At 36.2% G+C, this 12,572-nt stretch overlaps 1 protein-coding gene across 1 annotated transcript in view; it reads right to left on the minus strand.

Annotated features, from left to right (window-relative positions):
• Positions 1-12,572, minus strand: part of LOC150079198 (ankyrin repeat domain-containing protein 49-like) — a 69,334-nt gene that overhangs the window by 21,514 nt on the left and 35,248 nt on the right. Inside the window, exon 3 of the mRNA XM_090382605.1 lies at positions 2,376-2,536. Within this exon, the coding sequence (XP_090238731.1) occupies positions 2,376-2,536 (161 nt within the window). The remainder of the gene's footprint in view (positions 1-2,375; positions 2,537-12,572) is intronic.

Below are 12,572 nucleotides of genomic sequence, written 5' to 3' on the forward strand. Positions count from 1 at the left end.
GTCTGGGAGAATGGATCAGCCTAATGTAGTAAGAAGCATGTACAACACAGTGCAAATATTATTAGCAGTTCAAGGTGGTGAGGGGTGCGATCAGTATTTTGCTTTTATTGTTCCTTCTAATTTAAAATATGGATTGTGCATAGTGTGTGAGGACTTGGTAATATTACTCCTCAGTAATGCTCAGTAATAAAGAGGTGTTCCTGGTCAACCAGGAGGGGAGGGAAACGATCCTAGAAATAAGTATGCTTCTTTGGTTGTCACAGATTGGATACTTATATAATAAGTATCCAATCTGTGACAACTGTGACAGGCTGGGTGACTGCCTTTATGATCAGGAAAAAGCAAATGTGGAGCATTACAGCCAGCTTGGGAATGCTCCTTAGATCCACAGTTTGTACATACTGAGTCACTTTGACATACTTTTGAGAGAGAGACCAAATTTCTGACACTTGTAACATTTTATTAGGTTCAGAATGTATGGACAGATGCAACAGTTGAAATACCCAGCTTTCATTGATGTAGGAAGGATTAGTGTATTATATGTCAGTATGATGCTACAAGATGGAATGAGCTCACAGTCTTTCTTCAGCATAATTTTTTTTCCCCTGTGTAGCCTTCTGATCTTGCAGTTCCTAGACAATTTCCTCTTCTCAAAGATTCATTTGGTCCTGTTCTAATATTGCACCTTTGGAATTACTGAGTGTGGAATGTTAACTGTAACTCCACCAATTGAGGCGAGTTTAAGAAAAGACTCAGTGTTTGTGGACATGGTCTCAATCAGTAAGTCGCCAGATTTAAGTCTTCACATTTAAATCTGGAGAGATAGAGAGCCTTCAATTCCAATTATGCAAAAGGCTGGTCATAGGCCTCGCAGCCATTTGAAGACAGCTTTAATTGCTGTTTTTCAGAGTTATGTCTGCAATTGCATCCTTTACATTCAAGGATTAATGATGGGTGCGATGTATATTTAACCTTCATTTTCGATTTTGTTCCAAACAACCTTAGTGTTGGCCAGTTTGGTGATGAATGATGCAAAATTGATCCAATCAAAATTGATCTTCTAACTGTGACTGACGTTGGATATAACGAGCTTTGGAATATGCAAGTTTGAAGGTTATCGGGGTATCTCCGGTAGAGTATTATCGAAATATCTCCCAAATCTTGTTTTTTTGCCTTTCTTGCTGCTGCTGCATTTCACCATTGTTTTGGAAACCAAGTGGATGTCCTTGGAATTGCCATTTCTGCTCCTTGGACAATACTTTCTGTGACACATTTCACTGCTTTATCGATTGGCTCTGAGTGACTAAATGTTATCAGATATGCATGGCTAATTGAAATTTAGTCACTGTTTTTGTTGTTTGAGAAACATCAGCTTTGTTTTTCAATATTTTTGCTGAAATCAACAGTGGTTTTTATGTTGGTGCCCAGATAACAGACACAATGCCAAGAAAGTTTAAAGTGATATAACTTGATGGAAAATGCTTGAAATCCAAAAATGCCTGGATGTTCTTTTATTTGCACTTTTATAGAAAAAAATTCTTGTGAATCAGTGAACTCTGTTTTTAAATCACATTGTATCTGTCAATATTTACAAATCCCATTTTCACTTAGTTGCTTACATGTTCCACTTCATTTTGTTCACAGTTAAGACAGCAAAAAAAAAAAAAAAAAAAATTATTCAGTTTATGTTTTAAAATTATGACCAATAACATATTACAAATTTTGAATTTCTAAGAAAAGCTAATTTTTCACCTAATATACTGTAATATGTAGTTTCTTATTCCGGGTAGGTTGTTGGTGTTTCAAATTGGTAACACGCTTTTCATGTTACCAACTGAAGATCTAGTTAGACAAGATTGATTGTTTTAGAGTTATTTATTATTTATTATAGATTTTATTATAAAAAAAAAAAAAAAAAAAGAGGAAGTTATTTTCACAATATCACTTTTAGTGAAGTTTTTAAATTTCTGGTTATTTCAAATTTATTGGCCTGTATAAATTACAGGTATTCTATGGTTAGTTATCCTTAATGGACTAACTGAGTGTCTGCTCAACTTGGCCATTGTGCAAGCCTGTAAAAGGCCATAAAAATTCCTACCGCCAAGACAGGGTTCACTCCTAAGCCTTTTCTACACAGTGTTTAAGGACAGCAGACCCATGACGTCCACAACAGTTATAAACAACTTTATACCAAAATCACAAATTTGCTGTATCAGAAATATCTAAAAAAAAAGCAGTACAAAAAAACTAAATTAAAATGGCAACTGCATTCACATCACATCTTTAACTTTTTTCATAGATTTTTACAAAGGCTTTAGAAACTCTGAATAAATCAAATTATTTTTTGGTTTAGAATAAAAAGGAAGCAAAATTACCTTTATAACTTCAAAATTATTATTATAACAAGCTCTATGTAGGGGAGTGTAAGAGTCAAGATCTCTAGCATTTACTAAAGATGGGTTTCCTTCAAGTAGGAACCTTAAAGTTTCTTGTTCATTTTTTTCTGCTGCCCATAAAATCCATTTCTCAGGATCTTCTACAGAACAACAAAACATAATATAAAATATGAATCTTCTACAGAACAACAAAACATAATATAAAACATGAGGAAGAATTTTTTTTCTCTCTCTGAGCTGTAAAAGCACAATAATCAATTTCAGTGGGTTTTAAAAATCATATTGAGTTTAAGCCAGAAACCTAGTATAGATAGGACAAAACAGCTGCAATATTCTTACTTTATTATTCATATCTTGTGAAATGTTTTCATTTAAGCAATGTACTAAGTCAAAATTTCACTGAAAGCAATATTCGGAATATACTTGTTCATTTATACAAGAAATATTTTTTTCACAGAAAAAACAAGTTAATGTGAAGCAAGAGCTCTCCAGCAATAGCATTTAATGCCAATTCAATTTATACTTTAATTTTTTTCAAACAAAAAAGAAACTAATCTCTCATCGATTGCTCCTAATCAACTGCCAGTTCATTAGGGGCAACTAGTGAGAAATATACATCACTGACATTATTCAAACTGTTATTATTATTATTATTATTATATATACATAAAAAAAAAAATCTTTTACTCCTTTATATGGGATTTTTTTCCCTCCCTGTGATGGGTACTGGTACCAAGTGTATCCGATTACTATTATTATTAGTGTTACTGTTGGTCAAGAAACTGTCTTACTGTCCTACAGATTCAGGATCATGACTTTCTACAGTCCTATTGCTGCTAGGTTGTAATGGAGGCTCTTTGGCATCATGACAGTGGTTGACACAATGATCGGGATGGTCATTAATTGTACCATATGCCACATATCTTTAATTCCCTGTCTTAAGTCTGAGTACTTCCTGATCTTTTTCTCATACGTTTTCTGGAGGTTGCTGGTGTTGGGCGCTGCTATGTCAATCAAGTAGGTAGCCATTTCCTTCTTGTCAATGAGGGTTATGTCTGGTCTGTTGTGCAGGATTGTCTTGTCCGATATGATAGCACAGTCCCAGAATAGTCAGTGAGTAGAGGTCACTAGTACAGCCTGAGGCTTGTACCTGTAATACAGTAAACTTTCTTTGATCAGCTGGTATTTTTGTGCTGGTTTCTGATGTATTATCCTGACCACCTGGTCGTGTCTGTGAGTGTACTCCATCTGGGTGATCACACTGCATCCTGCAGTGATGTGCTGGATTGTTTCTTGTGGCAGGGCTGCCTCAAGTGAGTAGGCGAGGCAAGCATCACTTACAGGCGGCAGTTCATGAGGGCATTGAAAATATTTTTGATATGTACAAGTCAAACATCTGTTTAACGAACTTCTTTATAGAGAAATTTGATATTTAGCAATTTTTTTTTTAAATTCCCCATGGGTAATTACATTTATAATAGTTTCAGCAGAACGAAGAAAATTTCCATATAACAGACGGATTACAAGAGACTACTGGGAATGCATTGTTCACACCTATTGAGTCGATTAGTGCTGCTGCTAAGCATGAATTAAGAGCCAAAGGGATTACCATTCTGCAACTTAGTGTTACTCTTAAAACCTATCCAACCACTTGTCCCACATACTCAGAAGTCGCACTGGTCATCTGTTTGGTTTTATACAATCAGATGATCTGCGCAACTTCCATCATTTACCAGTATGCAACATGGCAGGCAAATAATTCATTTGAAAATACAGTACATGAAATTGCAGACACATTAATTTGTTTCATATTTAGATTTTGCAGTTATAAAATTTTCTTTTTCTTCAAGGTTTTCCCTCAAGCAGGTTCAGGGCTTCATTGACACCACACTTCTCTATCTTGTACTATACTTTTAATTCCTGCATAATTTCCTCTTACCGTCCAATCCATCATTCCAATTCTCCTTCTCCCAACAGTTCTCTTTCCACACATCTCCCCCTCAATCCCCTTCCTCAGCATGCTTTCTCTTCACAATATATATAAAATTATTTTGTCTCTTTCTTAATTCTTTACAAACGTTCTCTCTTCTACTTTTCGAATTCTTCTAGGCATCTAATCTCCTCTTTCTCAGTGTCCATGTCTCAGAGCCATATAGTACAACAGTTCATATTAATGTTTTGATCATTTGCTTTCTTAATTCCTCCTTGAAATTTCTTCTCAATAGTTCTTTTCTATTACTAAATGTTTCTTTCCCAATGCAATTCTTGTTTTTATTTCTTCCAGGCTTTGCCCAATTTCTGTTATTATGCTTCCCAAGTATCTGTATCTGTTGACCTGTTCCAATATTATTCCATCTAATGTTGTATTGATTCTTCTTCCTGGCCACTTTGAAATTAACATTACCTTGGTTTTATTGCTGTTCAAGATGTCCGAGGAGCTCTATAATTCTTCATTATTAGCAATCAATATCTTGTCATCTGCAAATCTTATTGTCTTTATCTTCACCCTCCTACTTTTACACCTCCTTTCTGCTCTTTGAACTCTTTCATCAGTGCTTTTGCGTATAAATCAAACAGTATGGGGGACATGGAACATCTTTGCCTCACACCCCTACCAATGGGAAATCACGGAATATTTTCAAGAAAATAGAACAGAGGAAGCATTCCAAATAATTTTCGATTCGGCTAATAATATGGCTACTATCGCTGGCATTGCTGTTGTTGTTATTTGGTTTTTAGGAGCATTAGCAACTAAGGCCATATTGCTCTGGGGATATGCGGTGGTCATTCCCTGACCTTTCTGCATCCTCTGTATTTGGTGGTCACTGTCTAATCAAGAAGCGTGTGCTACGCACTGCTGCTCCTACCCACCTGGCTACGGAGGCGCCCGTTGGCATTGCCTCTTTGTTTCCAGAAGTAAGCACTGTAAAGAAAAGATTGAAAAGATGTCATTTCGATTATGAACGTAGAGAGGAAGCTATTTAGGATCCACAACAAAATTTCAAAATAAATTTTTTATTTCAAATTATGGACACAACAATTTTCTCCTTAACTGAATATAACAATTTCTTAAATATTTGCAAAGATTTACGTAATAAATTAAGTTTGTTTGTTTGTTGTTTGGTTTTTTAGGAGCATTAGCAACTAAGGCCATATTGCTCCGGGAATATGCGGTGGTCATTCCCTGACCTTTCCGCACCCTCCGTATTTGGTGGTGATGGGCTCGAACCCCGGTCTAATCAAGAAGCGTGTGCTACACACTGTTGCTCCTTCCCACCTGGCTACAGAGGCACCAAATAAATTAAGTAACGTTGATCATAATGAGTCTGATATTGATGGTTTAACATTATTTGAAGAACTTAGAGTACTTCAAATTTATATTAAAGACAATATTACTCCATCTGAAGTATTACAATATATTTTTAAAAACAATTTTACAGATACTTTTTCAAATGTAGCAGTTGCATTAAAAATTTATGTAAATGAGGGGAACAAAGGGGTGCTCTTACCAAGAAAGGCTTAAGTTCTGCAAATTGCAGCTTCTGGAGACTAGGCCCTGCGAGGTGATCTGATTGAAGTGTATAAGGCCTTGAATGGGTTGAGCAGGCTCAGTGTTGATGAGATTCTTCCTCTTGCTCAGAATGGCGCCTCCATAGCCAGGTGGGCTGGAGCAGCAGTGCATAGCACACGCTTCTTGATTAGACCGGGGTTCGAGCCCATGCCTACCAAATACGGAGGACATGAAAAGGCCAGGGAACAACCACCGCATATCCCCGGAGCAATATGGCTTTAGTTGCTAATGCTCCTAAAAAAAAAAAAAAAAAAAAAACAAATAACCAACAAAACCTCTTGCTCAAATTACGCACTTGCAAGAGCATAAATTCAAATTGAGGAAAGACAGTTGTAGAACAGATGTTAGGAAATTTGCATTTAGCCAGTGAGTGGTTGAATATGGAACAACTTCCATCTGTTTTTGTGGAAGTTGATTGCTTAAATAAATTCAAGCAAGAACTGGACAAACTTTTGGGGAGGTGAATGGGAAATGGGTTTTTTTCCCCTGTTTTTTTTGACTGATGCTGTATAAGCTTGCTTTCTTGCATCATATGCGACTGTTAATGCTAATGCCAATTTTTCTAACTTTAGACAATTTTTCCAGTTTCAATTGCCTCAGGCAAACAGAGTTTTTCAAAATTAAAATTAATGAAATATTATTTACGATTGGCATTTTGTGACAACAACTCTCTAATTTGGCAATAATTTCAATGGAAAATGATCATTTCGAACAAATAAACAAATGAAATAATTAATAAATTTGCATCTCTTAAAGCAAGGAAAAGCAAGGAAACAGATTTGTATAATTTTTTTAACATTATAATTTTCCTTTTATTTTATTATTGTGATAGAGTACGATTACTGTGATTTAGAATTTAAAGTTTATTTCCAGAATTTCAGAATGATTTTGTTATTTTTGTTTGTTGTTTTATTATATTGAATGTGAGATATGTTCTTTTCTTTTTCAATAAATTAATAATAATTATTTATGTCTTTTTTATTTTTAATTGAAATGTTTTGGGACGGAAATTTGGATTTTGCTTACTGGCGGTACATAGGGTCTCAGTGGCCCTGTCTGGGGGCAGGTTATTATTATTATATATTCTGTTGTCTGTTTTCCTCTGATCTCTCCCTGTAATGGTGAAGTCTCTTGCTGAGTGTCAAGATATTCATCTCTCTCTCTGATTATAAGTCTCGTGTTTGCTGTAGATGTCTTTCTTGAGGATGGCCTTCACTTTTCTGATCAGCTTCTTACTTCTGTTACCCTGTTAGTACTGGATCGGTTGGCCTATCTTTACTCTTATCTCTTCTATCTTTTGCTGTAACCTTTTCCATTCTGCTGGTTCCTTGTCTTTGCATTTTGTGTTATGTTGTTCTTTGGTTTCCCTTCATGGTTGAGATAATCCAGTATTATTTGCCTATCGAGGTAGTCTGTGACTTGCCAGAGGATTGCTCCACTGTCGTCTGCAGAAGACAGTTTCCAACTTTGAACTGACCCCATTGCCTAAGGCCTGAACGCAAGTGATTTTATCCTGTGACATGCTCGATGCAATACGTTCAACGTTTCAACTTCTCATCTTCATTCAGCTATGGAGGTGTACCTGTTTTAGCTTTGGCTTTTGGGTCTCTGCTTTGGTATGATTTGAGTTTTGTAGGGTCCATTCCCTTGAATTCTGCTAGGGATTTCTTCCATTCTTCTTCTATTCTTGATATCGCAATCTTGTCTGTTTCCATTTCAGATGCTCCAGGTTGTAGTTCTTGTACTTGCTGTTCTGGTTCCATTAGAATATTTATAATTCCACAAATAGCCTGTCTGTATTCATTGTTGTAGTTGGTCACTCACATTCTTCTTGATTTTTTCCAAGATTTCAGGAGCTATCAGGTTGTTCTTGATGATGGTCTGTCTCGGGTCTACTATTCGCCATTCAGTGACCTGAACAGTCAGGAACAGTTCCAACCACTTGGTATGTAGTTTCATCCTGTACATTGTCATGTCTGTCTCTAGCTTCGTTACTTTGTAGTATGCTCGCATGATGAATGTATTCATTTTGATGCTCCACTTCATGCGTTGGCTTCTTCTTCCTTCCTGTGTGGTCACTAGCACAGGAAGCACTTCCAGATGGTTGGGTTGGGTTGGGTGATCTTGCCCTTCAGTTTGGTAACCATGGGAAATAGTGCCACTCGCTCCACTGTCGTCTGCAGGAGACAGTTTCCAACTTTGAACTGACCCCATTGCCAAAGGCCTGAACACAAGTGATTTTATCCTGTGACATGCTCGATGCAATACATTCAACGTTTCATCTTCATTCAGCTTTGGAGGTGTACCTGTTTTAGCTTTGGCTTTTGCATCCAGTGGGGGGGGTAGTTATGGGAGTGACACCAGATGATGGCACTCTCTGCCTCAGCCATCACTTCAAACTTTGTGAAGGTAGGTCCAATGAAGTGACTTCCACAATTTCCCCCTCTGCCTGCATTCTCCCCCCACAGCAGTCCATGATATTGGCATAACCACTGGGCTAATTGTGCCCATATTATTATTAGCGGCATATGATGCAAGGAAGCAAGCTTATAAAGCATCAGCCAAAAAAAAAAAAAAAAAAAAACCTTTCCCACATCACTTGTCCACACACACTCCAATAATTAGTTTAGTTCTTCCTCGAACTTATTCAAAATGACCACCTGCTGGCTAAAAAACCTCACATCTGTCTGACAACCATTCTTCCTCAATTTGAATTTATGCCCCCCTCACATGTGTAGTCTGAGCAAGAGGAAGAACGCTATCAACATTGAGCTTGCTCATTCCATTCAAAGCCTTAAAAATCTCGGTCAGATCACAGATGCCTAGTCTCACGATGCTGCAATTTGTAAAACTGAAGCCAGTCCCTTGGTAAGACCACCTTTTCATTCCCTTCATCAATCTCATTATCAGTCATTTGAGGAGAGCTTTCGTTGAGAATGATATTCTCACTTTTTATAGAAATTACACCAACAAGGCATCCTTTCCCAATCTGTCAGCCATGCTATTTGGTTTATTGCACTATCTGGTAGTACATATTGAAAAATATGTATGAAAAATATGCATGAAAAATATTGCACTATCTGGTATATTTTGATTGCATTATAAGTGCAATATTTTTCATTGGCATGAAAAATATTGCACTATCTGGTAGCACATATTGGCATGAAAGTCAAAGTCATGGTCATTATTGACAGATGAACATTTATGCAGTGTAGTTCAATCTGCTATGTCAAGCGTACCAGTGAATATTGAATTTTTGTGCAATCAAAAGCAATGTCAAATATCTCGCAAAAAATGTAATTTGGATGTTTGTGTACTGAATAAATAATAGGTCATTAAAATTTTTTGCATTTGTAATTTTAAGATTAAAATTATTTTTTAAAGGCCCGTTTACATACATGTGTTTCTAGGTGTATGCAGACTTACATATGAGAAAATAGCTGGATAACTGCGATATATCTTTGTAAATTTTTTTCACTGGCCCAGAGTAGAAAATTGCTGAATCTGGGCCCTCACTCATAAAGGTTGGACATCTTTATGAGTGAGAGCCCAGAAGTTTAACATTGATAAATGTAAAGTACTACAATGAGAAACAGTAACCCCAGAGTAATGTATAAACTGTGTGGTACTACACTGACAGTGGTAGAGAATGAAAAGGACCTTGGGGTAACTGTGCAGGCAGATATGAAGTTTTCTGATAGTGCAGACGGTCTGCAAGAGTAGCTCATGGTGTCTTGTCAATGATATATACCAGGAATTTTTTTAGCAGGGATAAGAAGGTGATTATCTCCTTGTTTAAGGCAATGGTCAGGCCACACCTTGAGTACTGTATACAGGTCTGGAAGCCTCATTTTAAGAAGGATGTAGAGCTGCTGGAATGAGTGCAGAGAAGAGCAACAAGATCAGTGAATGGAACAAAGGGTTGCTCTTATGAAGAAAGGCTTAAGTTTTGCAAATTAGTGTTTGGAGACTAGGCACCTGCGAGGTGATCTGATTGAGGTGTATAAAGCCTTGAATGGTTTGAGCACACTCAGTGCTGATGGGATTCTTCCTCTTGCTCAGAATAATTGCCTGGGAGGGCATAAATTCAAATTGAGGAAAGACAGTTGTAGGATAGATGGGCGGAAGTTTGCCTTTAGCCAGCGGGTGGTTGATTGCTGGAACAAACTTCCATCTGTTGTTGTAGAATTTGATAGCTTAAATAGATTCAAGGCAGAACTACACAAACTTTTGGAGCAAGTGGATGGGTGAAATGAGAAGGGCTTTTTTTTTTTTTTTTAGCTGATACTATATAAGCTTGCTCTCTTGCATCATGTGCCTTTACTAATTCTAATGCTTGAGTGCTGTATACCTCTGGACTAGAGCTTAGAGAAAGTTTGGTTAGTGTCTGCTGTCGACCAATGGAATAAACTTGGAGGGAGGGGTTAATGTTGACAATCTGAGTTTTAAGGCGAAACTGTATTGATAATGGCAGTTTTTTTTTTTTTTTTTTTTTTCTGATCTAGAATAAGCCTAACTTTTTGAATATTTTGGTTTCTACTAATACAGTTGAAGCTCTATATAATGACCCTATAGAGAAATGAGAAAAATGGTTGTTATATCAGAAGGATGTTATATCGATTGTTCATAAAATCAGCAACAAAAAAGAAAAAGCTTGAAAATGCTGCTAATACAATATAGTATAATCTTATTTATATGTACTATAATATATTAAATAAGAAAATTATGATTGTATAATGCAGGAAGGTTAAAATTAAATTGTAAATTTCACTACATAGGCCACATACCTATCAAGGCCTAACAAAAGAATTGTTTCATACTTTAAAATAATCTGGCAAAACATGCTGTTTCAATGGTTGAGCATGTTTTAGAAGAGAATTATTAAGGTGCGCAATAGCAGTTATTTCATTTTTGCAGTTCGGCTGCACTTGAAAAAAATCAATGTACAAGTTCTAATCCTTGATGAGCATCTTTCACTGAAACTTCTTGCTCAACCACAGTAGATTCTCCATCTTCGTCACTACAAATTTTAGACAATTCCATTATGTCTTCATTTGTGCATATCATGAAACATTCATGTCTGCATCCACATCTTCATAATCTTTATTCAAATATTTCTTCCCTATTATTGGGCTGCTCTTTGCAATTAATAGAGGAAGAAGCATGCAAAACTTCATACATTGCATCATTCAAGGTGGTAAATCCAGCATGTCTGAAGCAGTTGGTAATCACTTTTTCATCAACTTCATCCCATGCTATGCTGAAACAAATACATTGCCTGTGGGATGTTTTTTTTTTGCATTGATTTTTGCTTTCAAGACAGCACAATTTTGTTTAATAGCATTCTTTGGTGGCTTTTCTTAAACGATCTTCCTTCCATTCGTTTGTAGCATTAATGTCCATGGCTGTATTTTCGTCACACATTTTTTTGAAAGACAGGCCATGACGAGTCTTAAATTTTTGGAACCGTCTATCTGAACTTTTAAATTCTTCAATATCCATTCCATGCGCAAATGATCCAGCCATAGCTTTTAAAAGATTTCCATCTAAGGGAATGTTTTCTTCATGCATCATCATTACCCATTGCAAAAGCACCTTTTCAAAATCGGGATACTTCGCCTTTCATTCTCAAATCCTACCCAGTGAAGCAGATTTCTCTAACTTTCAATCTTTTTCTGATCTTCCATAACAGCGAACAGAGTACTATTAGAATGCTAAACTGTTTGGTGATATCGGTCTTAGAATGCACACCATTATCTACAGCTTGCAGAATCCTAATTTTATCTGGGATTGGCAAAGCTATCTGCTTTCTTGGAACCGTACCAGTAAACATACACTGTAACTATGTAATTAACTTCTAACCAATGTTCATTTCATTACTGTACTGCAAGAAAAGAGCACGGGAAATCTTAAATGATTTCTCAAGGTCAGGCTACAATTACTTCAATATATTTGAAGCGTTCTCACATTTTTAAATGCGAATATTGTAATAAAAAAGTGAAAACATTTTATTTTCAAGGGTCATTTTACTGAATGTAAAATAACATTAGGTTAATGAGAAATTGGCTGGGATCAACCATATAGAATGTTATAATGTGTTGGGACATTAAAAAGAGGGTTGCTATAAAGAGCTTCAACTGTACTAAAATATTATATTTGTTTTAGTATTAGTAGAAACCAAAAGATTCAAGAATATATATATATATATATACATTTTGTGAATATATATATTCACAAAATTCCATTATACCAGGTTTAATGAAGGGTGGGAAGAAAATTTTTAATTGTTATTAAACATTACAAGGCTTCAGAATTAAAAGATTTTGGACTTAAATCAAAACTGTCCCTCTTATGAGAGAGAAAATGTTTTTCCGACTTCAATTGTGAAGTGACTGAAGATTACTTCAAAAAATGTATATTTACTGAATTCATGACTTTCAATGGGCAAGGGGGCAAGAGCCAGGATGAGTGCTGAGGAACATCAAGCTTGCCAACTTCCTCCTCCAATTCCTCTTTTCTATAATTAATGCCAGTGCTTCAGCACTATTTATATGATTTTTGGGACCAGGGCCGCTGACCTACCTGCTTTATGCCTCACAGTTTCA

This window comes from Mastigoproctus giganteus, chromosome 10, assembly GCF_048544385.1.
Source record: "Mastigoproctus giganteus isolate SK-2022 chromosome 10, ASM4854438v1, whole genome shotgun sequence".
NCBI lineage: Eukaryota > Metazoa > Arthropoda > Arachnida > Uropygi > Thelyphonidae > Mastigoproctus > Mastigoproctus giganteus.